This window comes from Tursiops truncatus, chromosome X, assembly GCF_011762595.2.
Source record: "Tursiops truncatus isolate mTurTru1 chromosome X, mTurTru1.mat.Y, whole genome shotgun sequence".
NCBI classification, from domain to species: Eukaryota; Metazoa; Chordata; class Mammalia; order Artiodactyla; family Delphinidae; genus Tursiops; species Tursiops truncatus.
Window position 1 is genome coordinate 65,293,612 of NC_047055.1, and position 27,760 is coordinate 65,321,371.

Consider the following 27,760-nt stretch of genomic DNA (forward strand, 5'->3'; position numbering starts at 1 on the left):
CCCCTAGGGAAGTTGGAACAGTTGGTCACTCTACCGGTTATATGGGTATGTTAACCTTGTGAAAATTCATTGAGCTGTATAGTTGTGATTCATGCACTTTTCTACATGTGTGTTATAAAAAACTTTGCCTTTAACTGGGCACAGATGAGGTCTGGTTAGCACAGGGTACACTAGAACTGTTATTTACAATAACGTAGACTTCTATTAACTCAACTTAAGGTTGCATTATCATTTTTCTCAGTCATGCCATAGAGCTAAAGCTGTGGTAAATTAAACCTCTCAGATATTTTTCACATGAACTGCTTTTAGGACATGGCAACCCTTTGCATCATTTATACAAGTTATTTCTAAACTTAGAGAGAGGACTTTAGATTTTTTCCCCCTATTAAAGTTCATCCTGGGACTTCCCTGGTTGTCCTGTGGGTAAGACTCTGCACTCCCAATGCAGGGGGCCTGGGTTCAATCCCTGGTCGGGGAACTAGATCCCGCATGCATGCTGCAACTAAGAGTTCGCATGCCACAACTAAAGAAGTCTGCATGCCATAACTAAAGATCCTGCATGCCACAACTAAGACCATGTGCAGTCAAAATAAATAAATAAATATTTTAAAAATTCAGGGGCTTCCCTGATGGCACAGTGGTTGAGAATCCGCCCGCCAATGCAGGGGACACGGGTTCGATCCCTGGTCTGGGAAGATCCCACATGCTGCGGAGGAACTAAGCCCGTGCACTACAACTACTGAGCCTGTGCTCTAGAGCCCGTGAGCCACAACTACTGAGCCCGCGCACCTAGAGCCCCTGCTCCACAACAAGAGAAGCCACCGCAATGAGAAGCCTGTGCACTGCAACGAAGAGTAGCCCCCACTCACCACAACTAGAGAAAGCCCGCACGCAGCAATGAAGACCCAATGCAGCCAAAAATAAATTAATTCATTAAAAAAAATTCGAAAGCAGCAGTGGAATTAAATTGTCGGAAAAAAATAAAGTTCAACCTGCTTTTGCTCTTATTCTATTATATTTTACTGAAATATATGTTTGACTTTGGGGATTTAATGTGTTAGCCTGGCCCCGCATGATATTTTGCATGCTATTTAAAGGCATGAAAGAGCTCTCATCCACCAAATTCTATCCCCTTCACCCACCCTTGACATTATATATCAAAACCACCACTTTTTTCTGAGTAGCCCCTCCCTCATTGACTCACCTGCCAATACAGTTCCGAGCCCTTAGAACACTTTTGTTGTTATAAATTCAACTAAATTTTATTCATAGTAGTTGGGAAATATATGTACTAATTAAGGAGATTTTATGGTTAACCAAGTGTAATGGCGATGTGACATTTCACTCAGAACCCCCTCTTCAGAACTAAGGCACTCATTTCTAGCTGCTGGGAATATTGGTTGCTGACTGCTCACACTGAGTACCTCCTCAGAAATTGTCCTGTGTTGAAGGGAGCTGCCTTGCCTAAGGTCATGCCCCCTTCTCAGGGGCAGCCTACATGCAGTGATTGCTCAATGAAGGTCACAAAGGCCTAGTTTCTTTGCTTCATTTCAGGACATTTCTGAAGGACCATCTCAGTCTGTGAGATTGGTTGCGACCTCTTTGCAGCTTCTCCCTCTCTATCCAATCCTGATTTCCTTACTCCTTTACAGGTGTTGTTCCCAAAAGCAGCCCCCAATAATCCACCTGCACACAAATCTCAAACTCAGAGTCTGTTTCCCAGGGAACCTTGGGAAAAATTCAAAGATGACTCCCATGATCTTCACCTTCTGGTATTCACATCTTTGTATGACCCTTTCCCCTTGAGTGAGTGGGGCCTGCGACTTGCTTCTAACTGATGGAATATGATGAGGATGATGGCATGTCACTCCTATGATTAGATTACAATGTAGATATAAGACTCCCTCTTGCTGGCATGCACTAAAGAGACTCCCTTGCTGGCTTTGAAGTAAACTGCCATATTGTGAAAGGGACTATGGAGAGGGCCACATGGAAAGGAACAATGGGTGGCCTCTAGGAGCTGAGAGCAGCCGTTGGTAAATAGCTAGCAAGAAAACAAGAACCTCAGTCCTACAGCTGTAAGGAGATGAAGTCTGCCAACATTCTGAGAAAAGTGGATCTTTCCTTAGCTGAACCTCTGATGAGACTGTCACCCTGGCCAACACCTAGATTGTAGTCTGGTGAGACTTTGAGCAGATTACCCAGCCAAGATGAGCCCAGGCTCCTGACTTACAGAAACTGAGAAAATAAATGGGTGTTGCTTTAAACTGTTGGATTTGTTACACAGCAATAGAAAACTAATATACCAACCTATGACACCAAGAGCTAATACATACACTTGTAGAAAGAGTCAAGGAAGACTGGAGAATGAGAAGCCTTCATGGTGCACAACATTTGATTTTGAAATTATATCAAACTGTTCTTAGAGATATCTCAAGTTGTAGAGAAAATCTTTTGATGGGGATTCTATTTTTAATTAGGTAACTTGATATTCTGCTCCAGAATGGAATGAAGTTGACACATCCTAAAATTTTGCAGTATCTAAATTTGTCAAAACAGTCAAAGGAATTAAAAGTAGAGATAGGGCTTCCCTGGTGGCGCAGTGGTTGAGAGTTCGCCTGCCGATGCAGGGGACACGGGTTCATGCCCTGGTCCGGGAAGGTCCCACATGCCATGGAGTGGCTGAGCCCGTGAGCCATGGCCGCTGGGCCTGTGCGTCCGGAGCCTGTGCTCCACAACGGGAGAGGCCACAGCAGTGAGAGGCCCGTGTACCGCAAAAAAAAAAAAAAAAAAAAAAAAAAAAAAAGTAGAGATAACTTAATGGACAACATTTTGTCTTATAAAAATGTTAGTCAAGGAGAGGTACTCTGAATGGAGGCAAAAAGACAGAACCTGTGAATATATTTGAGCTGAAGTATATATACTTTCTAATAAAAATATTAGTATTGAGAATGTTTTCCATTTAGTAGAATTTTTTTCTTCTCCTGTAGAGGGTGTTTTCTCAGTTAAAAACATTGTGATGAGAAGAATCAATTGAAGATGTTTGCAATTTCAAATTTATTAACCATAAAATGCAACTGTGAAACAAATTGCAGGCAATTTTATGAAAAGATTTAAAACATTACGACCATACTGGAAAAAAATACGTTTTCAGAAAAATATTGGTAACGTGCTGTTAGAGACAGGTGTGGCTAAGAAACTGATTAAGGTATGTGAATATATACCAAAAAATTCTGCTTGTGTTATTTTTTAATGTTCAGATAATCAATATAAGTGTTTTTTGCTTTAATGTACAGTGATATATGTTGTTTTTATTTTTAGAAAGAATTTTATTTTTGAAATTAGTTTTTAACAGAACTGTTTTATAGCCTACCAATATAATAAAGCCAATTTGTTGATCAGTAGGTAAATATTTCATATATACTGAATTGCTTTAGTGCCTCCTTTCACTCTCTAAAGCATTCCAGTTTAGTTAATATGGTCTCCCTAAGGCTTTAGGATCTTTTCTTTTTGGCTTTATCCCTATCCTTTAGCTTAGCAGTCTCTATAACCCAGATCTCATTTCATATGCAAACTTCATCTTCTGCAAATGTAAAAGGTCACTTATTTGGGCCGCTTAAGCTATCCATTCTTTATCACATTCAAGTGGGATAACAAGGAAAGGGATGTAGGAAGTTCAGAGGTATAAACAGGTTCTTGTTTTTGTTCTCTGGGAGGCTTTTTTTTGCCAATTAATTCATTAACAAGCCCCAAGAGTTGCCTCAGAAAAAGATTGATATCTCCAAGGACATGTGAGTAAAGCAATGAGAAAAGAACAAGTAAAAGGAAAAAAAAACCCACACACATATGAGAACACATACAGAGAGAGAGAGACAGAGAGAGAGACAGAGACAGAGAGAGAGGAGCTCTAACAAACAATAAATATGATTCTGAGGGGAAAAAACACCAAAATTGTGAGGGCAGGAAGGTAAAGCCTATATGAACCCTAGACACCTTTGCATTAGTCCCCTGGAGAGAAGAGTTTATGCCATTCTTCAGGTTACAGTGCCTCACTGTTGCAGGGAGGGGGACCCCTTCCAGGGCCCAAGAGTGAGCTCTTGTCTAACACTTGGAAATGAATTGTCCAAGGCGGCACGTGCTGACCATGCAAGAGACTTTATTGGGTAGGGGCACCCGGGCGGAGAGCAGCAGGGTAAGGGAACCCAGGAGGACTGCTCTGCCTTGTGGCTCACAGTCTCGGGTTTTATGGTAATGGGATTAGTTTCTGGATTGTCTCTGGCCAATTGTTCTGACTCAGGGTCCTTCCTGGTAGTGCGCGCATCACTCAGCCAAGATGGATTCCAGCGAGGAGGATTCTGGGAGGTTGGTAGGACATATGGACTGGCGTCTCCTTTTGACCTTTCCCGAATTCTTCTGGTTGGTGGTGGCTTGTTAGTTCCGTGTTCCTTATCAGGACCTCCTGTCATAAAATAACTCATGCAAATGGTTAGTGTGGTGCTGGCCAGTTTCATTCAGTGCTTCCCCTAACACCAGTACCTTCAACATTGGAGTCCTTTGCATCAGGCCACCATTGTAGTAAAGACCATTTCCCCCTATTATCTAATAGAACTCCTAAGTTGTAGCCAGGTAGATGGCTATCCAGCAAGAGACTACATTTCCCCATCTCCCTTGTGGCTTGGAGTGGCCAAGTGACCAAGTTCTGGAAATCATTGTGAGCCATTTCCACATTGTGACACTGAAAGGGAAAGTTCATGCTTTCCTTTGGCCCTTTTCCCCATCTGCTGGCTAAGAGATGCCAAAAGATTAAGCAGCCACCTTGGACCCAGACATGGCAGAGCTTCTTTACCAGCCCTGGACCACTTACCTCTACTCTGTTAACCTAAAAGAGAAACCAACTTCTATCTTGTTAAACTACTTGTGTACAATCTTGGGTCTTTTTCTTATAGTACCTGCACCCTCCTTAATAAAACCATGCAGAGCTAAACTTGCAAAATTTTAGAAGTACACACCGAGTCACTGGAACATGAGTAGACAGACCAATGGGACAAAAGAGAAAGTCCATCATAGAACCAAATACATACAGAAAATTAGTACAAAATCAAATCAGTGGGGTAAAGATGGACTTTATTTTTTACATGAATAGTGTTGACACAACCAGGTATCTATACTATAGAAAAAGATAAAGTTCCATCTCTTCCTCACACCATACAGCAGGTTAAAACTCTAAGTGGAATGAAGATTTAATGAATTTACCCTTTGAGCCAACATTTTCATTTCTGCAAATTTATTCACGATAAGGACATATCTGCACTTTATGGATAATGTGTGTACATTTTCTCATTGTTTGTAATAGCAAAAGACAGGAAAAAAACTTGTGTCTACCAATAAGGGATTAGATTTTTTAAACTATAGTATATAATTGAATGTTATACTATATGAAGTTGTAAGAAAGAATGAGAAAGCTCTGTATTTTCAGGATGTACTTAGGTGAAGAAAGCCAGATGCAAAATAGTGTATAAGTACTATGCTACCTTTTGTATAAGAAAGGGGAGAAATGAAAATATATATTTATTTTTGCTTGTATCTGTATAAAGAAACACTGAAAGGATATATCAGAAACTAATAAAATGGTTAGCTATGAGAGTGGAAAGAGTGGGGTAGATGGGGACAGGAATGGGTATGGGAGTTCTAAATCTAAGTATTATGTAAGTAATAATTATTACTATTAAGTATTAATAGACAGTGCGCAGGCGCGGCGGCGCGCCTCTGCGGGGCGCTGGGCTCACTGCGCACGCGCGGCCATCAGCTTGGTCCCAGGTGGAGCTGTTTTAGCCGAGCTGGCGCCGCCGTGAGCCTCCGAGATGAGCGCGGCAGAGGCTGACTGCTGGGCTTGGCTGCTGGTGCTCAGCTTCGTGTTTGGGTGCAATGTACTCAGGATCCTCCTCCCGTCCTTCTCCTCCTTCACGTCCAGGGTGCTGCAGAAGGACGTGGAGCAGGAGTCTCAGATGCGAGCAGAGATCCAGGGTATGAAGCAGGAGCTCTCCACCGTCAACGTGATGGACGAGTTTGCCAGATACGCCAGGCTGGAGAGAAAGATCAACAAGATGACTGATAAGCTCAAAACTCACGTGAAAGCACGGACAGCTCAGTTGCCTAAGATAAAATGGGTTATAAGTGTTGCTTTCTACATATTGCAAGCTGCCCTGATGGTCACACTCATTTGGACATACTACTCTGTCCCTGTGACCGTGGTGCCGAGTAGATGGATAACTCCACTAGAACGCCTGGTAGCATTTCCCACTGGAGTAGCAGGGCTTGCAGCAAAGGAACTGACGCCTAGAGAACTTACGTGTCCAGTGTCACCGAAATGTGAAGTAGCAGGGCTACAGTTCAACCCAAGCCTGCCTCAGTAATCCAAGCCCAATACCTGGGGTCTGATACCCCATTTATTGAAACACCACCTCTGGTTCCCAAATTCTGTGACTCCTTTTCAATTCACACTATGCTTAGCCCCTCTGCAGCATTTCCTGCTATCGGCCATTCTTTCACTTCTGAAAGAATTTCTTTTGGGTTTTAAAATTAGTACATGTCATCGTAGAATGATTAGAAATATAAGAAAAAACTTTTAAAAAGACTCAGTAGCTATGGATAACCCCTCTTAACATTGTGGTATATTTTTTCCAGTCTTTTTTTCTATTTATTTTTGTATGGTTAAGGTTATCTGGCACATACAATTTTTTACCCCTCTTATTATGTAAGCATTTTCCCATATCAATAAATTTCTTCAGAGAGGAGACTGACGTGCTGCTGGCTGTGCTGAGAGGGCAGCTTAATAAGTTTCTTTATTAAGGAAAATATATATATATATTTGTATTTGTTTAAGGTCAGGAAGTACTTGGTTAACTCTATCACTATTGCTTATTCTGAGGTATCTCCATATTTTAAAATATCAGTATAAGAACATTTTTCTATATTGACCTTTAATTAGATTTCCACCATGAATTGACTTTAAATACTTTAGATTGATGAACAAAAAAGTTCTGTTAAGAAGTCTCTTCTGTATCAGTGCTAAAATCCAAGTACCATGAGCTCCAAGACCAGTGGCAGTGCTGGCACTCTATTTGGTTCTGTCAAAGTCCCTTACATCCTTTAGGACCAAGCCCATTCACCCATATTTGTTCAACTTATAGCTGCAGTTCCTGTAGTAATTCAGCATGTATCACAGATACACTGTATACATCTACAAATTTTTAAGCCTAACTGCTTGGGAACAAAAGTTGAAATAAACATAGAGGGAAAAATATTTAGGTTCAGGAGGCAAGATTTTACTGAGCTAGATGAATACAAAAATAAACGATATGATGTTTGTGCTTTTTTATAAATAACTTTATTTTATTTTATTTACTTACTTTTGGCTGCATCGGGTCTTTGTTGCTGCACGCGGGCTTTCTCTAGTTGCAGCAAGTGGGGGCTACTCTTCGTTGCATTGTGCATGCTTCTCACTGCGGTGGCTTCTCGTTGCGGAGCACGGGCTCTAGGCGTGCGGGCTTCAGTAGTTGTGGCTCGCGGGCTCTAGAGCGCAGGCTCAGTAGTCATGGTGCACAGACTTAGTTGCTCCACGTCATGTGGGATCTTCCTGGACCAGGGCTTAAACCCATGTCCCCTGCATTGGCAGGTGGATTCTCAACCACTGTACCACCAGGGAAGTCCCTGTTTGTGCTTTTTAAGAGGTGGTTATGTCACCTAAATATTTATGCACAATTTCTGAGAGTTCAATATGTATATATACATATAAAGAGGTGACATATACATATTTTTTTAAATCTTGAATCAATTTAGAATTAATATTTGTGTAAAGTATGTATGTATGTATTCATAATTCCTACTTATTTTGCTTAACATCTCACATAAAAGCATTTTTCATGTTATGGTATACTTTTCATAAACATACTTTTATGACTATAAAATATTTCATCATATAGATGAACCATAATTCACTCAACTATTACTTTCTAAAGGTAGACATTTGAGTTGTTTACAAACACTCAAGAGCACCATAAAAAAAGGACATAAGGAATGTCTTTGTGCATAAATCTTCCTGTATTCTGATCATTTCCTTAAAATAGAGTTCTAGACTTCTTAGAATTACTGGATGGAGGTACATGATATATATGTAGAATTGTTCTCCAAAAGGATTTTACCAACTCCACCAGTCTCACCAGCAGTGTTTGAGAGTGCCCATTTCCTTATACATATAGAGGATTTTAAGGGTTAGGACCACTCACATTCAGTTTATTAAAAACAAACAAAAGTTAAATCTTAGCTCACCACCCCTTTCTTGCCCTTTCTATACTCTCTCCTCCACACCATGTGCCCAGAGTCCTCTGTGCTGCTTCCCAGCCACCCAGGGTCTCTCACTGAGCTGTCCCACCCAAGCTGGCCTTCCCTAGAAAAGTTGACACTCTAGATTTTTCCCTCCTTATCTCATCCCCACACCCAAATTCAAAACTTTATATCCTGCATCCTATCCTCTTGGCCTGCCCTGGCCAGCAGATCAATCTTTTTTTTTTTTTTAATAATTTTGTTTTTATTAAACCAAAGAAACGTTGGGTCTTCGTTGCTGCGCGTGGGCTTTCTCTAGTTGTGGCGAGTGGGGGCTTCTCTTGTTGCAGAGCACGAGCTCTAGGCACATGGGCTTCAGTAGCTGTGGCACTCGGGCTTAGCAGTTGTGGCTCGCGGGCCCTAGATCGCAGGCTCAGTAGTTGTGGCACACGGGCTTAGTTGCTCGGCGGCATGTGGGATCTTCCCGGACCAGGGCTTGAACCTGTGTCCCCTGCATTGGCAGGTGGAATCTTAACTGCTGCACCACCAGGGAAGTCCCAATCGATTTTATATATTCATTACCAACAATGTATAATAAATGATAATAAAGAATAAATGTGTTAGGCCAAAAAATGGTCCCCAAAAGATATTCACATCAAATGCCTGGAACTTGTCTATGCTGCCCTATTTGGAAAAGAGTCTTTGCAGATGTCCATTGAATTAAGCATCTTAAAATGAAGAGAAAATCCTTGATTTTCCAAGTGAGCCCTAAATGCCATTACAAGTGTCCCTTTAAGAGAGAGGCAAAGGAAGATCAGGCACACAGAACAGGAGAAGACCATGTGAAGAGGCAGGCAGAGATTCGAGTGATGCAGCCACAAGCTCAGGAACAGCGGCCAGCAACCAACAGAAGCTGGAAAAGGCAAAGAACAGATTCTCCCCTAGAACTTCTAGAGGGATCATGGCCTCACCCACACCTTGAGTTTGGACTTCTAGCCTCCAGAACTATGAGAGAATAAATTTCTGTTGTCACCATCTTTGTAGTAATTTGTTACAGTAGTCACCAGAAACGAATACAGTGCATCACCACGTTCTCTCCGTTAACACTAAGGCTGTACTTTAGGACAAGACTATGGGAGGAAGAGATATTGTGGTTTATTAAATAACCACCAGGTGGCAGTACTGTGCAGAGGCTAGCAAGGAAACCGGTTCTGCTACTTCACGTTCTCTCCGGTCCCCTTTCCTTTCATCACTGCAACTCACTGATGCCAATCTTCTTTCTAACCCTAAAAAGCTGCTGGCTTGGGCCTTGGGCATCCACAGGTACTTTAGATTATAGAGATTAGGTTGGGCATGTCAGGGGATGGTAAGCAATGAAATGAGATCTTTTAGTACTCTACAAAGCTTGAAGTACCGTCAAATCTGAGCTGTATCCTTTGAGGGAAACAACCCAGGTCTCCCTTTAGGGATGACCTTTAGCAAATGGTGAAGTGGACAAAGCTGGTGGCCTCTATGTTTCTAGCTACTCCTTTTCAGTAAGCCCATCCTCAGACACCCAATGCTCTTTCTGCCCCAGGTCCTTCAGTCATGAGGAAGGTGAATTTCTTAGCTAACATATGGGCCAGGCATCCTCCCAAGACCACTTAGTCTTTAACACAGCCTAGAGAAAGCTATTGTAATTATCCTGATTTTACAGAGTGGAAAACTGGAGTTTAGAGCGGTCAACTAACAGGGTTACAGTTCTTAAGTGGTTGAGTCACGCCTCAAACCTTGATCATCTGATATTAATTGCCATATCTTAGTGCAACTCGGCTTCTGGCCATCTTTCTCTAATTTAACATTTACTGTCTGTATCACTCATTTGACTAGCATTTTAATTATCTGTTACACAAATATATATTATCTCCTAATTAGATCGCAAACTCCATTAAGCCAGGGACTACACCTTAAGCTGTGTTTGCAGCCACGTATCACCTGTGACAGTGAGCCTAAAAGTTTTAGCTTTTCACTAGATGCTTAACATTTCTCATCTTGGGAAACAGTTCCCCCCAGTTAGAACCCCTGTCTCTGTCACTTTATTTAATGATTTTCAATTTAGAAAGATTCCATTGAGAACTTTATTTGGAAACTACAAAATTGTTAGGACTGGACTTAGAGCCACCATAATCCACAATAGCTTTATCTCAGTTCCTCCTAAATGTTTTAGGATGCAATAGGCCACCTATTACAAGCTTAAATTCCTCCTACAGGTACAGTATAATAAAATCAAAGATGATTATAGTAAGTGACATTATTGGGTCAATGTCACCTTCTTAATCTGCAGACAAAACTTTACAGCAGTGTCCAGATATATCTACAAACCTGTTTTTATAGTTCCCAAGTTAATAGATCTTCTATTCTCCTTTTTGCATTGTATATCTGCATTTTCTTAGGCTAATTCTAACTCAAGTTGTTACCTGATTTAAATGAACACATATGTAGCTTCCAGAGCCACTTCTTTTCACTTGAACAATTAGAATGAATGTTATTTTAGACATAATAATTAAATCTACCCAATGATGAAGATTCTTTCTGGGATTCTATGAACCCTTCTATATTTTCACGCTTAGAAATATATCCTCACTATATTATCTTTTATCTCAAAACTCTTATGTCAATTTTGCACTCATTTAGTTGGATTTCACTGTACCTATATATTATTCTTGCAGTTTTTTCCCAGCTTTATTGATATATAACTGACATAATATTGTATAAGTTTAGGGTGTACAATGTGTTGATTTGATACATTTATATATTGCAAAATGATTACCATCAAAGTATTCTTTGATTTTTTAATGGTCTTAGGCAAAAGCAATACAATATTGACCTACCTTCATATTTACTGGTAGAATGATAAGGGTGCATTAGTTTAATGGGCTACCCATCACAAAGTTATCAAGTGACATCACAGGTATGAAAGTGCTTTGGAAATGGTAATTAACAACACACACGTAAAATTATAGTATTGTTACTGTTACTCTTTTGAGAAATATTACAAGAAGAGAAATCCAAAGAATATTTAATGATTACATTTTGATCACTGTGTAACCTAAGATGAGTTAATATTTGAAGATAGGAGAACCTTCCCAGAGATTTCTCAATGTAAATAATTGCTTAACCCAGTGCCTTTCAAGCTATAATGTGTATAAGAATCCTCTGGAGATCTTGTTAACATGCAGATTCTGGTTCAGTTAACATGCAGACTCTGGGCTGGGCCTGAGAGTATGCATTTCTGACAAGCTCCCAGGTGATGCTCATGCTTCTGATCTCTGGACCACACTGTGTGTGCCAAGGAATAATTTTGGCTCTGCCTCTTAAACTCAATCACTAATCCTATTATTAAGGGCAAATGTGTGGTTGCAAGGAAACATATATTCAATAGGTGGAGACATCCCTTTCTCATAAATACAGAGCTGGCACTGAAACTCTGGTTTGGAAGATGAGCTTAAAAATCATCCAGGTAGGGGCTTCCCTGGTGGCACAGTGGTTAAGAATCCACCTGCCGATGCAGGGGACATGAGTTCGAGCCCTGGTCCGGGAAGATCCCACATGCCGCAGAGCAACTAAGCCTGTGCGCCACAACTACTGAAGCCTGTGCGCCTAGAGCCCATGCTCCGCAACAAGAGAAGCCACCGCAATGAGAAGCCCACTAGCCCCGGCTCTCTGCAACTAGAGAAAGCCCGCAGGCAGCAACGAAGACCCAACACAGCCAACAATAAAATAAATTAATTAAATAAATTTTGCAAAATCATCCAGGTAGGCCCATATAAATAATTCTAAACAGAGAGATTTCTATCCCTTTTTTCAGTATCTGTAGGGAAAAAAATTCAGATCTTTCTAACAAATTAAGCTTAATATATTTTTAGCTTTACTGGCAGGAACATTTCTCTTTTTCTCATCTAAATTTTTTTCTGTTCCAATTTAAACCACTTGTTACTGCAGATTGATTGATGATAGAGAAATTAACTACATAATCATTTCCAAATATCTTTTTTATATAATTACAGCTCCAATGGTTTCATTTTAAAGTGCCTATAGTTTTAGTAATTTGGTCTAGGAAATGAATTTCCCTGTATCCCAGCTAAGTAAATATTTGATACATGTAAAAACATAATGCAAACCTTTGTATAATGGGTATGCCTTGAGTTAGTGCCCCAGTCCATTCCAAGACTAAAACAACAGGAATGACAATGGCACCATTTTATCTGTGGTGGTGTGATGGCATTTTTTTTAATACAAAAGACAATTCCATTTCTTTTTTAAGATGACCTCAAAGACTGGCGAGACAGTTTCGTTCAAGGAAATAATCATCCCTTTACTGGATTAAATAATATGTTCTGTGGGAAAATACACACTGTTTTCCTATTTGGAGATTTAAGTTGTGAGGAGAAAATCCTATTCACCTGGCTGATAGTCACAAGCAGGACCAGCTTCATGGGCATGTGACCAGTGCAGTCACACAGGGCTCCACACTCAGAAGGTCCCTGTACTTGGTTTAGTGCTCTGCCATCACTGTCTTGAAATTCCGAATAACTTTTGGACAAGTGGCCCCGCATTTTCATTTTACATTAGGCCCTGCAATTATGTAGCTGGTCCCAAGTACATGGGTGAACACTGCTGTTCATCTGGTTTCCTGGAATATGTGTATAAAATTTAGTCTCTGTTCCAGCATGATTGCCTCATCGTTTCGAAAATGAAACGAGTTCAAGTTATTAATTATCCACCTTTCCTTCCAAGAAGGACTACACACACATGCACCAATGTGTACTTTCCTACTAGGCTACAGCCATCACCCTCTTCATGGTATTGTGCCCCTCATGTCACACACTGTAATTTCAAAGAATCCTATACAGCCATTGATTGGCATGCTGCCCAATGATCTTAGTCTGCTAGTCATTTTCACTTATTAATTTCATGGCAGAACAATGTATAGAGATGTTTTTGTTTTATTTTTCCTGCTGTGGAAGAATCAGGAAGAAGAAGAGAAATATAGCTCCCTCCATCCAAAGGGAATATACTCCTATGCCTGTTGAAGTTGTCTGAAGACAGGAAGTTGTCTTCCTGTCTTAGTTTATTTAATCATGCCAGGGTGTGTGTGTGTGTGTGTGTGTGTGTGTGTGTGTGTGTGTGTGTGTGTGAGATGAGAGGAGGACAGGGCACAGAATGGTGACTGAAGCACCCAGAGAGGTGAAGTTTACGTAAGACCAGGAAAAGAACAGAGGTCTACTTGCTGTTTCCTTGAGTGGTGGGATCCAAGACCCTTTTCATCTCCAGGGAGGTGAATGGCTATCTCCAATTTCAGCAAAAACTGCAGTGCCAAGCATAGCCCAGAGGCAGCAGAGTCCTCAGACTCCAGGGATCCAGCTTGGATGATGGGCATACAATACAAGTGGTAATGTGGACCAAAGACTGGAGAAATTGCCCCCCATTTTTTTCAGGATGCAAAAAAAAAAGAGCTGTTTTTCACTCCTGAGCACTTCCTTTCTACAAAAGTCCTCCACCAACTTTTTCTTTTTTTGCTTTATGCAAGAACATGAGGGGTTAGTGGGTGAGGGTGAGGAGCCCATAATGACTAAGATAGAATTTTTAACAATCTAGCAGAACAGGGCCTCAAAATCAGATATCATTTGATTTAAAGAAAATTAAGTAATGTCATATTTCTTTCATCTCCCATGAGGCAGTTGTAAACCTTTCCTGCAACAATGTAATATTTAACCCACAAACATCCAGCTGATAACTCACAATTTCCCACACAAATGCCCTTGGATTTTTCCCTAACAATTTAACAAAAGTCCTGTCCCAAACATGCCGACCTCTCTTCACACAGGGGAGTCATGTGTAGTACAGAGAGACCTGGCAAGGGCCCACTGAGGTAGACATTTGACTACCTCAGCTGCTAAAGATTCTGCCCATCAGGGTCTTTCTTCCTCAACAAACTCCTCTCAGAGTCTTAGGGATAAAGGGCAAAGACCAAGTCCTCATGGAGAGACAATCAGAAAAGGACAGTGTTGGTACCCTACTAATCCCACTATAGGCTGATCTCCTCTAGATCCCTACGGCCCCTCTTGCTCCAGGAATTTATAGTACTTTTCCTGTAAGAAATTCCTTCCTACAGGAATCTGTAGCGCTTTTGCCTACTACCAGAGCCATGGCCCCTATGCTGGGTGTTGCTCCCTACAGATATTGCCTGCTACAGGACACTGGTCTGTATCTGGTGCTTGAAGCATGAAGCCATTGGGGCTACAACCCTATGAATAGCTGCCAGAAACTGCTCTATGAAGTCTTTTATCACAGCTAGGTGATAGTTCCTGCAGTCATCATTGCACTGCTAGATCATCAAGGCTGCTTCCCATTGAGTAAATCAATGGATCCAGACTAGGACTCTCCTAACACTTGGGCTCTGACTTAAACAGAAGCTGGCCTTTGGAATTTCATGCCCTAAAGGAGAATACACCAGAATCCTAACTTTTGTTTTTTTGCTTTTATTAAACCCTGTGTGTGGTGTATATGTTGTTATAGGTTCTTAGAAGGAGTATAGTTCAATCTATCTTGACAGGAACTGATTTGGATAAACTAGCTGAGCAATGTTCTCAAGCACATATGAGGGCCCTACTTTCCGAATATCTAATCCCCTAATAGCGGGATTACATCCCCTAACACTGTTCCTGAAGCTTCCTCAGGCAGCTCCCTTCACTCTTCCAGTTGCCTGATGGACATTAACCAAATAATGGTCATGAGAAACCTTCTCCCTGCAGAGCAGGTACATTCAGTCACACTCTTAGTCGATACACACCTTGGGCAACATTGGATTTGAGGTCACAAAGACTTCTAGTCACTGGGCCACAATCAGCTGTGTGTTGTCTTTCTCCACAGATTTGTTGCCCAATGCATTTCTAATACAAGCCCAGAAGAGTGGCCTCTCTTGGGCACTGTCTGGCCAGGTGATAAATGTCTGCCTATTCACAAGTTTCCTGAGTCGGTGGTAGCTGGATAACTTATAGTTTGGGATCTCTTCCAGGAAGATCAAGATGATGACATCCTCGTGCTCATAGAACATCTTGATGCTGGCCAGCTGTACTTCAAGTTGGCACCATTCACTGTGCAGGTAGTGGTTACTGACCACACACAAAGTTTTCCGGCTGGTGTTGATGTCATTCTGGATGTTCTCAAAGATGCCTATGCCTGGATCAAAGTCCCAGTGGTGAAGACAGAGCTTAAAAGTGGGCTGGCCACCTTCTTCTAGGGCTGGAACAAGCTCTTCATATACCCACTGCTCATCAGTGGCAGTGAAAGAGACAAAGGCATCATAGATGAAATCCTTCTCTGTCCTTTGCCACTTGGCCAGGTACCAGGCTTAAAATATGTAGAGCCCATACCATAGAGACAGAGTCATCTTGGCAATGAACCAAGAGGAGACCATGGTTGTGAGGACCAGACTGAAGGAGCAGAAGAAGCAAACATTTCCTAGGTCAAAATTACACATAGAATCATCAAAATCTATCAACAAACTCTGGATATTTGGCTGCTGACAAGTATAGCTCCAGAGGTAGGGGATATGGACATTTGCTGTGTTTATTGACCAATTCTTGAACCATGCATTGTCACAGCTGCACTGAAGTTTGTTCCCATAGAGATCAAAGTACTTCAGAGACTTCAGATTCTCCAGATGACTTTGATTAATGACTCTTACGTTGTTGAATCTTAAAGAGAAGTCCTGAAGGCTTTCTAATCCAGAGAACATGCCAGGAGTCAATGACTCTAAGTTGTTGTTTTCCAGGTGCAGCATTTTTAGTCTTTTGAGTTTTTGGAATAAGGAAATATTTAAACTGAGACTTCAGTCTCCAGATTTTGTTCCTGAGATATCCAACTTTGTGAGATTAAGCAGGGAGTCAAACTGAAGGTGGTCTAGGAATACCATGGGATTTTTCCCTAGGAGTAGCTCCTGCAGGCCATTCAGCCCTTGGAAGAAGTTGGTTGGAACAACCTGAATTCCATGTATTTGTCCTTCTAGGTTGAGTTGTTTCAAAGACTTGAGGTTCATAAATGGAGGAAATGGCAAGGTCCTACTGGTTTCATAACTAATTTTATTAAAACTGAGATTCAAAACTTCTAGATTTTCCAGGCCCAAGAAAAGGCCTGCTTGAAAACTTGACAAGATATTGTATGCCAAGTCAAGTTTATAGAAGTAATTGAGGTCAGAAAATGCATTCTCCTCTATGTCTTTCAGGCGGTTCTGGGAGAGAATGAGAACTTGGAGCTTCTTCAGAAACTGAAATGTTCTGCGTTTCAGTGTCCGAATATTGTTGTATCCAAGGTCTAAACTCTCTAAATTTGGAAATTGAGGAAAGGAGTATTTGTCAATTTTTACTATCCAGCACCCAGCCAAGTTGAGCTCCTTCAATGAATACAGCCCATAGAAGGCCATATTATTGAGTACTGTGATGGGATTTCTAGAGAGAAAGAGAGATTGTAGGTACCTCAAGGGTGAAAATGCAAATTCTGGAAATCTTTTAAACTTATTGTGGCTCAGGTCTAGGGCTCTCAAGTTCTGGAGGGCATTCCAGGTCCTGTTGCTGACAAAGGAAAGTTGACACGTGTTTAGATTCAGCCTTTGGAGGCTGGGCATAGCATCAAACTCACTGTCATTGAGGTGAACGAGATCACTGCTTTGGCTCAGGTCAAGGGACAAAAGCCTGGTACAGTTGGCAAGGCGCTTTACGCCCTCTGCATTAATGGCATTTTCCCAAAAAACCAAAGCCTCTAATACAGGTAAATTTCAGAGGAGGCGACACCAAATATAGACTTGGTATATCTTCATTTAGTCAAAATCTCCTTTATATTTTTTAAAAGTTTTAAAATATTCTCTGTAAATTTTTGTGTTTCTGTGTTAGGGTATGTCCTAGAAACTTTTAGATTTTATTATTGAGATATTGAGAAATATCTTATTTTTTCCTATTTAATTTTCTAGTTAAGTATAGCAAGGGTGCCATAACTTTTTAATTTTTTGTGTTCTTGTTGATCATAAGCATAGAAAGCTTTGTGAACTCCTAATAGTTTTTAAAATATGACTGTTTATTCTATTAGGTTTATCTGTTAATGATTATGTTCTCTGTAGGTAATGGAAGTTATATATCTCTTTTTCAAATTCATACATTTCCTATGCATTTTTTATGTTGGTCTCATAATATTGGTCACAACCTCCCTATATTAAATCATAGTGATGATAGATTTTTTTTTGTTAATGGGATGACATCTATAGATTTTCAATTAATTATTTTATTTGCTGTAAGTTTCAATATATATCAAGTCAGAAAATTTCCCTCATACTCCTAATTTTTTAAGGAAGAATATAGTTGAGTTTGACCAGAACACAAAGAGAGAGGGGGAAATAGAGCCATCAACTAAGGGAGAGTGTACAGGGGCAACAAATTTCTTGCACAGATGATAAATTGGCAGTAAGTACAGAAGTGTGAAAATATCAAGCACTTACTATGTGTCCAGCATTTTCATAGGCATGAATGACTCACTACAAAACTCAGCAAGATAAACAGTCTTAACCCCACTGTATACATGGGGAACTGGAAGCTGAGACACAAATATTGTACAGCTAATGTGAGGCAGATTAGCAATTCAAAGAAAAGGCTATATCTTATTTATGTGGAAATCAGATGTAAGTTTACATACATTTTTAATAGCAGTTTAAAGTATATTTTATATACCATAAACTTTATTCTTTTAAAGTGTATATAATGAAGTGGTTTTTAATATAGTTGCAAGTTTTTGCAATTATCACTATCCAATTCCAGAAAATTGTCTTCACCGCCCCCCCCCAAAAAAAAGCCCTGCACACATTAGCAATCACTCTCCATTCTTGCTTTTATGTAGGCCCTGACAACCACTAACCTATTTTCTCTCTCTATGGGTATGCTTATTCTGGACATTTCATATAAATAGAAACACAGAATATGTGGCAAAAAAAAAAAGCAAAGGCTATATCATCTCAGAACCTCATGTTCTTTCCACTACCTTCTGTCGCCCCTTAATTCCAAAAGAGCAGCCCCCAACCATTTGTAACAATGATTACATCACAGGGATACTTGTAACAACTTTATCTCAGTGGTCACTTTGAAGAATGCTAATTTGGTGTATAAATTCTAGAATATTCCACAAAAGATGGTGTCCTAAGTTTATACTTACACTTTATATCCATGTCAATGACAGAGAAAATGAAAAAAACAATGATCTAATGATAGTTTCAATTTTAAGTCAGCCCACTGGTATTAGGACTGAGATGAGTAGATTTATTCAGTGCTAGGAGGCTAATGCTTTAAGGCATTTTAAGTTTGTTAGGCAACAGGAAGGAAATGGATCAAAGGATGAGAGATTTCATTGCAAAAGTAAATATAAGAAGAAGGAGAAGGGCAAAGAGGAGAAGGAGCAGAAGAGGAAGAAAAAGTAGTAGTATAAGTAAATATGTCTTGCATAAGTGTGAGGTGACTCAAGGAAACTGGGTTGAACAAGATGGCATTGCCAGATGAATGTGTTCTCTGCTCTCACAGATGACAAGGGTTACCAATATGACCCCTAAAATCTATCCCTGTTTGTCACAGGAAATTTTAAATGAAGGAAAACTGTAAAGCTCCAAACATCCAAATTGCCCACCCTGACAAGGTACAGAAAGGGACAAGCTTTGTTAATAAAGTTTCCATGGGGACAGGGCTAGTGGAGGAGGTTTCTTTTACCTGGAACTGCTGGTGTTACTGCAATCAAAGGAGCATTCAGAGCCAATACCAGAGCAGGGAGCTGGGGCCTATAAACCATAGAAGAAAAGTACTTAAAGGTAACCAAAATGAACGACTTCTAGAAGCAGTTGTGGAACTAGGTTCAGCATGCCAGGGAGATGAGAGCAGAGAGTAGGCAGTCAAGAAAGTGAATAGGAAAGAATCTGTGCAAAGACCCAAACAGCACTGGTTTTTGCAGCTTGAGTTTAGGCCTGTCACACTGAACTTTTCAAAGTACTGGAACAGGGCAGAGAGCCAAACTCGTCTGGTTGTGGTATTCAAAATGAGGCAAGGATAGTGAAGAAATAAGAACTTTCTATAGTAGACTAAAGATACATGCTCCCCAATGTTCATAGCAGCACTATGTACAATAGCCAGGACATGGAAGCAACCTAAGTGTCCATAAAGAAATCAATGGGTAAAGAAGTTGTGATAATTACTCAGCCATAAAAAAGAACAAAACAGTGCCATTTGCAGCAACATGGATAGACCTACAGATTGTCATACTAAGTGAAGTAAGTCAGATACAGAAAGAAAGACAAATATCATATGATATCACTCATATGTGGAATCTAAGAAAAAGGTACAAATGAACTTATTTACAGAAACAGAGCCTAGACATAGAAAACAGACATACGGTTACCAAAGGGGAAGGAGGGAGAGACATAAATTAGGAGCTTGGGATTAACAAATACACACTACTTTATATAAAATAGATAAACATCAAAGGTCCTACTGTGTAGCACAGGGAACTATATTCAACATCTCATAATATCTTATAATGGAAAGGAATCTGAAAAAAATATATATATAAACAATCACTTTGCTGTATACCTGAAACTAAGACAACATTGTAATTCAACTATACTTCAATTAAAAAAGAAATTTCTACAGTAAACTAGATGTCTGTATACTATGTAATACAATTTTATGATATTGTCACTGTGCTGCCCTACTTAATTTCTATATTAGAAAAATATATCTATGCTGACCATATTTTATGAACCAAAAGTCAAGACATGCTATTCTTACATTGGGTTAGAATATTTTTCATTGGAACTAGATTTAAAATTTCAGGATGTATTTTTACCATATTTGTAAAGGTTAGTCTAAAGCATAGCATTTAGCATTTGATTAAAAATGATATTTGTAATCATTTTAATTTTTTAAAAAATTGGCATCAGGCTTTCAGTTTAGAACACAAACACTTATTTTGAAAACTTTTATAAGCAAATAAGGTTTGATCTACATCACTTCAACCTAGACCATCTTTTCCCAAAATATTATATGCCATGGACTGCCTAGATAGCAAATTCTTTACTGAAAAAAGTTAAAAAAAATTTTCCAATAGGTGGTACATGCAGATATTTAAAATTCAAACAGCACAAAATGATGCACAGTAAAAATGTAAGTCTCCTCACCCCAGTTCCTCAGCCCTCCTCCTTTGTTATCAGCTTCTCCTGTGTCCTTCCAGACAGAAAATCTCTAAAATGTCTGTAAGGAGAGGCTATGAGGATACTGGACAGTTGGGTGTGGGGCAAGGAGGGAAGGAGTCCCAACGAGGGGAAAAAAGAGTACACAAAGGGTGAAGGCAGGAGTCGTGAAAGACAACTTTGACTAGTTTATAACTTTGTCATTAGTTCACCCTTGTTTAGAGAGCCCCTAGCCTAAAGTTTTACTTTCTTGTAGCAAACTTGCTATACCAAAAGCATCTAAAAGCTGAGCATCTGATTCCAGGTTCCTTAATATGTTTTCCTCCAAAATAATGATTAAAAAAACTAGCACAAAATTAAATGTATGGATGCAATCTAGCACGAAGCTGCTATAGAAATTCTAAAGCTCCACTTCTCAAAACACCTGGAACCTGGCTTCCTCCTAGTTAAGGAGCAAACTATGTGAGAAGAAAAGGGAAAAAATTATTGACAAATACAGAACATATAAGCTAGTTCATTTTTAGGGAAAAACAAAAAGTTGAGTGTTTTCTACCTTAGCTGCCAGATTCCATTCCTGATCCTCCTCTGTCCACTATATACTCGTTTTTTTCTTTTTTGGCTGTGTTGGGTCATCATTGCTGCACACAGGCTTTCTCTAGTTGCAGTGAGCAGGAGCTACTCTTTGTTGCGGTGCACGGGCTTCTGCAGGGGACACGGGTTCAAGCACTATATACTCTTAAGTCAACATTTCTGTGTCCTTTGCTATGCATTGGTGCTTGACAGCCAGATTTACCCCTTCCCCCTTCCCACAAGGATGCAGCTGATTTTTTGGACTGGACCCTGTCAAGCCAGCCCATAGAACTCGAAGTGGGGTACCCACAGAGTAAAGGAGGAGCTGTGGTTCTCTCCACCCTGGAGCCAAGTTAACCAACTTGCAAGTCTACCCATGATATACCCACTGCAGAAACTGACAGGATCAAAGGAGCCATTCAGAAAACTGCTCAACAAAGACTTTTCAAGGCAGCTGCTGCTGTATTTGCACAGACAAGACTGTGCCTAAAATTAGCACCCAGGAGATTCTAAACCCTTTGGAATTTCTTTCTCTTTAGCCTCAACACTTCATTTCAGGTTAGGGCATTTTAATGGACAAAAGGAAACCTTATTTACTTACTTTGTTTTTAAAGTAAACTTTCTATTTTGAGATAAATGTAGATTCACGTGCAGTTGTAGGAAATATACAGAGAGATGTCTTATACATTTTGCCCAGTTTCCCCCAGTGGTAACCTCTTGCAAAACTATGGTGCAGCATTACAACCAGGACATTGACATTGATACAATCCACCAATCTTGTTCAGATTTCCCCAGTTTTACTTGTACTTATGTGTGGTATATTTAGCTCTATAAAATTTTATCACCTATGTATGTTTGTATATCCACTACTGCAGTCAAGATACAGAACAATTCTATCACAACACATAACTGCTAATCTGTTCTCTGCCTCTTTAAGTTTGTCACTTCAAGAACCTTATATAGTTGGAAACATATAGTATATGACCTTTTAAGTTGGTTTGTTTCACTCCGCATAATTCCCTAAAGATTCATCCAGATCGTTGTGTATATTATTAGTTTGTTCCTTTTTATTTTAGTAGTATTCCATGGTATGTATTCCATAGTATTCCAGAGTTGGTTCATCCATTCATCAGTTGATGGACACCTGGATTGTTTCCAATTTTTGACTATTATGAATAAAGTTGCTATGAATATTCATGTACAAGTTTTTGTGTGGGCATATGTTTTCATTTCTCAGAGATAAATGTTAATTCACTTTTCAACTCAGCCTTTTTGACTAAGAAAGACAAGCAATATGAAAGAATTTCACATACACTGAATTAACTTGCCAAACCATTTGTGCGAAAGACCAGCCCATCTCTCTCATGACTCAGTATAAATCCTTAAAAAATAATATGTTTAGAGAGGTGAAGTGACTTGTCAAAAGAAAAGCCATGAGAAGAACCCAAGTTTCCTGATTTCAAGTTGCTTTTATCTTCCACCAGTTTGTCCACGTAGGTTCTAGTCCCATAGCTGGCAGAAAGGACAATGAAAATCCCACTAGAAAGGATGTTATTTTGCTAGTTGGATGGCTATCCCACAAACAGTTATACAGGGATTTCTTTAGGATAAGAACAGTAAAAGGAGGACTTCCCTGGTGGCGCAGTTGTTAAGAATCCACCTGCCAATGCAGGGGACATGGGTTCGATCCCTGGTCTGGGAAGATCCCACATGCTACAGAGCAACTGACCCTGTGAACCACAACTACTGAGCCCACATGCCACAACTACTGAAGCCCATGTGCCTAGAGCCTGTGCTCCAACAAGAGAAGCCACCACAGTGAGAAGCCCACGCACTGCAACAAAGAGTGCCCCCCCAGCCGCAACTAGAGAAAGCCCGCACACAGCAACGAAGACCCCACACAGCCAAAAATTAATTAATTAATTAATTTTAAAAAAACAGTAAAAGGAAACAAAGGGATAATCCTCTCTTAAAAATATCATTGCCACATGACTCATATATTTAATGTTGATCCAATCATATTCTCAGCGAAATCTCCATTGACCAAAAGGTTTAGCAAACATTTTCCAAAAGGGAAGGCTTAAGGATTTTTGGGGGGGGGTGTTAAAAAGACAGTATATCTGTAGATTAGTCAAACATTTATAATAAAAATTGTACTAGCTTTTTACTTTATAGTTTATGGTGTAGAGAACACCAAATTTGGTTATCATTAAATTGTTTTTAATTCAATGGCAAAATTATGTTTAATAATTACAGAGTAGTATTAAGAAGTGGCCTCAAATATTTTTAGGCATAAAGTAACTGTTATTATTGTTTATATCTCACTTCAGCTATAAGGGGTAATTTGATACAGTGGAAAGGATATGGGTTTCAGAATCAGATTTCAACCCTCGCTCTGTGTAACATTGGACTTAACCCCTGAGAACCTTAGTTTTGGAAAATTTATAAAGTGAGAGTTAAAAATCCACACCACACCTGGCTAAGTTTACATACAATAACATGGATGAAATTGCCTAGCACAGGGACTGGCATGTCACAGGTGCTCAATAAATGTCAATTCTTGATAAGCAGGAATTTAGGCTTTTTTGATATCTCAGATACAAGAAGACCATAAAAGACAAGCCTAAGTGTTTTAAATTTGTTCTGAAATATTAAGAACATCATGTTCATTGATAATATCATCAGTTTTTCAGGATTTGCATAATCTAATGATCATTTCTGCATCACACAGCTTTAACAAGAAGGAAACCAGAATTCAGAATTCACTAGCGTTAAGGGTGGGGATTCTCCCTGCGGGTGAAAAACATCCAGAGCAAGAGACAGATTAGACGTCCCAGGGCATTACACGTCCCAGAAGCCTGAAGGCAAAGAGAACAAGTTTTTTTGTTTGTTTGTTTTTGTTTTTGCGGTACGCGGGCCTCTCACTGTTGCGGCCTCTCCCACAACGGAGCACAGGCTCTGGACGCGCAGGCTCAGCGGCCATGGCTCACGGGCCCAGCCGCTCTGCGCATGTGGGATCTTCGCGGACCGAGGCACGAACCCGTGTCCCCTGCATCGGCAGGCGGACTCTCAACCACTGCGCCACCAGGGAAGCCAGAGAACAAGTTTTTATGTGTGTTGAAAAGGAAGAAGTGGAGAGAGCAACACAGAGTGAGAAAGAAAGAGTGTGAAGGGGGAGGCAGAAAGAGACAGAGATTTGAACTGTGGCTGTGGAGATGGACAAGAGAAGAGGGATTTTATCAAGCCTCACTGTTTGCCGTGCTGTGTAAACCCATGTGCTGCCCCTTTAAGAAAATCTGCAGAAAAGATTCTCTTTAAGAAAAAGCTATTGAAGTTGGATTTGTGTTTTGACTCGTGCCAAGACTGTACCACAAGAAGACCTAATTTTAACAGTTTACACAGGCCTAATGCAAGTTCATTTCCATTGCGTCTCTCAGCAGGAGGGATTGCTAATTGATTGCATATTGCCTGGACCCTAAGAAGCCTGAAGCCTTTGCATGCTCTAAAACCATTAAAAAGTCTTACAGGGAGCACCTGATCTCCTCAACCCATCCCATTCCTGGGAAGTAAGGAAAAGAGGTGGGAAGCTCTTAGGCTGACCTGACCAGAAGTAGGCTCAGCTTTGAAATCTGCAAAACCTGGCTTCAAGTCCCAGCTCTGTCACTTACCAGCTATGCTCAAGTTATACACTTGTTTCAGTCTCAGTTTCCTCATCTGTAAGCTAGAGTTCAATCAATGGCCTCATATCCACTGTAACTCAAGCCAAAAGCTTGTTGCTGAGCACTGAGCCACCAGGCTCCTGGTCAGCCCACAGCCTCTTGATATGTTACCCACCGGCTGGAGTTCCTCCTCAGGGGAAGCAGAATTGAAATGAGGGGCCATGGAACCCAATGGAGAGGGGCAGAGGAAGAAAGTTTCTGTGTTGCTGAGGGGGCTGCAGAGATCATCTTGACCCTGCAGGGGGGCAAGAACCATTTCTGAATTCCTGGGCCATTTCAGCAAAACCCAAGAGGGGACTGAAAGCTACTCTGTAGTTCACCGAGGCATTATTTTACTTGGGCAACAGGAACCAGCGCTGGGTGGAGCTGGAAATGAAAGTGGGGTAGCATGGGGGTTGGAGAGGAGAACTGTAACTCACTAATACTGGAAAAGTTTGACCTTAAATGACAAAGTTATGCAAGAGGCTGATTCAGAAAACTGCTGTTTACTTAGTTCCCAGTCATTAGGGAGCTTTCAGAGCAGATGGGGCTTTGGTCACCCTGCCCTCTCCCATCCCAGAAGCTAAGCCAGCTGCTCCTAAGTGGGAAAGTGAGGAGTAGAAACATGACTCAGGCAGCATAGGGCACAGGCTACTACTGCCCCTGACTTCTGTGGATGAGGCTGGGAACCCAGCTTGAGAAAGATGGACCCAGAAATTCCACTAAGAGATGTCTAGACTGCCACCCATCTGCTCCTTTCCTAACAGAGATTTTCTTGCGCTGTGCCTTAATCCATCCAGGGATCATATGCTGATTTTAGCCCCAGATATAGGTCACTGACCTTTACTGCTAATCTAGCTTTAAAAAGTATTTAGAGAATCTCAGAGCTGAGAGGGACTTCCAAAGGCCATCAAGCAGGCCTCTGCATGCATAATACACAACAGACGAATGCTGAGCTGATCTGTCAAGGTCCAGGGAAAGAGAGTCCACAACTCTCTCAGTAGTTTATACAAGTATTTGTTTAGTGGTTCCTTGTAGTCCTGATCTTCCAGCCTTATTCTCTGCAATTTAAACTTCTTCCTTTTGGCTTTTCTAGAAGTGAAGAGAAGCTGTAGCAGACAGTACCTAGCTAGGATAAATGTAAAAATGACACATGCCTATAAGATAAGACATACTGGGGACAACAGGACAACCTGAGGGAATCTTAGGTTATGTTCTGAACAGAAAGAAGAAGGAAAATGACATAAGAAAGATGACTACACATAATTTATCAAGCAAATCAGGACACTTTTGAGAGTGAAAGTGGCATTAAACATAACAGGCATTAATTGAGCTGTACAGGCTGCAACATCTGGTCACCCTGAATATAACATACATAATATAACAAAGAGAAACCCAGACTACTGAATTATATTTTATTTATAGCTTCCAAGTCAAAACAACAGCAATCAATATTTTCAAGTTGGAGAGGATAGAATAAATATGACTAAGAGGGAGCTGAATGCCAAAATAGTTGAGGTATTGGTAAAAGAATGTATAGCTGTTTTAAATTCATGCATTCATGTGTTAATGCATTTCCTACACATTTGTTGAGTACCTACTTTGTTTCAGCTACTATGCAAGGTGATGCTCAAGACAAGATGTATAGGTCATGGTCCCTGCCCTTAAGCAATAATTTACAGAGAGGTGGATTCACATACACAAGTAAGTTATACTACACAGAAGTAAACACTCAATATAGGAATAAATAAAATGTTATAGGAGTTGGAAGTTTCCAAGCCCAGATCAGTAACATTCTAAGATATTTAAAGACTTTATAGACATAATTTTGAAAAAAATTGATACTGGTAATCTTTAAGAAATTATAACAAGCTAAAGATTTTGTTCAACAGATCAACCATGTTACAGAGCTGCTCAAGCAGTTAACACAATCTTGGATTAAATGAATGAAATATTGTTCCCCTGGTCAAATCATACTTAGCAATTTCCTGTTCACCATATATTTTTTAATTAATTAATTTTCTTTTTGGCTGCATTGGGTCTTGCTGTGCGCGGGCTTTCTCTAGTTGCAGCGAGCGGGGGCTACTCTTGGTTGAGGTGTGCGGGCTTCTCATTGCGGTGGCTTCTCGTATTGCGGAGCACAGGCTCTAGGTGCATGGGCTTCAGTAGTTGTGGCACACAGACTCAGTAGTTGTGGCTCGCAGGCTGTAGAGTGCAGTCTCAGTAGTTGTGGTGCACGGGCTTAGCTGCTCTGCGGCATGTGGGATCTTCCCGGACCAGGGATCGAACCCGTGTCCCCTGCATTGGCAGGCAGACTCTTAACTACTGCGCCACCAGGGAAGTCCCTGTTCACCATATTTTAAATGAGCCATTGACAAAATGCGATGGGTATCTACAAGAGGGTGACTATCATGGTGAAGGATCAGAAAAGCAGGTCATTCATATATATATATATATATATATATATATATAGTGACCATTATGTCTCAGTTTATGCCTATTGTCATCCCATCCAATTATTACCCCCTTCCACTCTCAAAAGTATTCTGGGGGGAAGATGGCGGAAGAGTAAGACGTGGAGATCACCTTCCTCCCCACAGATACATCAGAAATACATCTACACGTGGAACAACTCCTACAGAACACCTACTGAATGCTGGCAGAAGACCTCAGACCTCCCAAAAGGCAAGAAACCCCCCACGTAACTGGGTAGGGCAAAAGAAAAAAGAATAAACAGAGACAAAAAGATAGGGATGGGACTTGCACCAGTGGGTGGGAGCTGTGAAGGAGGAAAGGTTTCTGTCGCGGGCGGAGACTGCGGGTGGCGGAGGGGGAAAGCTTCGGAGCTGCGCAGGAGACAGTAACAAAGGCGCGGGGAGCAAAGCGGAGAGATTTCCGCACAGAGGATCGGTGCCGA

At 40.6% G+C, this 27,760-nt stretch overlaps 1 protein-coding gene and 1 pseudogene across 1 annotated transcript; one reads left to right on the forward strand and one right to left on the reverse strand.

The window, feature by feature from the left end:
* The first annotated feature begins 5,851 nt into the window (after positions 1 to 5,851).
* LOC101330848 (guided entry of tail-anchored proteins factor 1 pseudogene) lies at positions 5,852 to 6,474 on the forward strand (annotated as a pseudogene).
* Positions 6,475 to 15,193: 8,719 nt separating this feature from the next.
* LOC101330561 (toll-like receptor 13) lies at positions 15,194 to 17,179 on the reverse strand. The gene is given in 1 exon segment (XM_019932111.1): positions 15,194 to 17,179. A coding segment is annotated over 1 exon segment (1,986 nt).
* Positions 17,180 to 27,760: the final 10,581 nt, after the last annotated feature.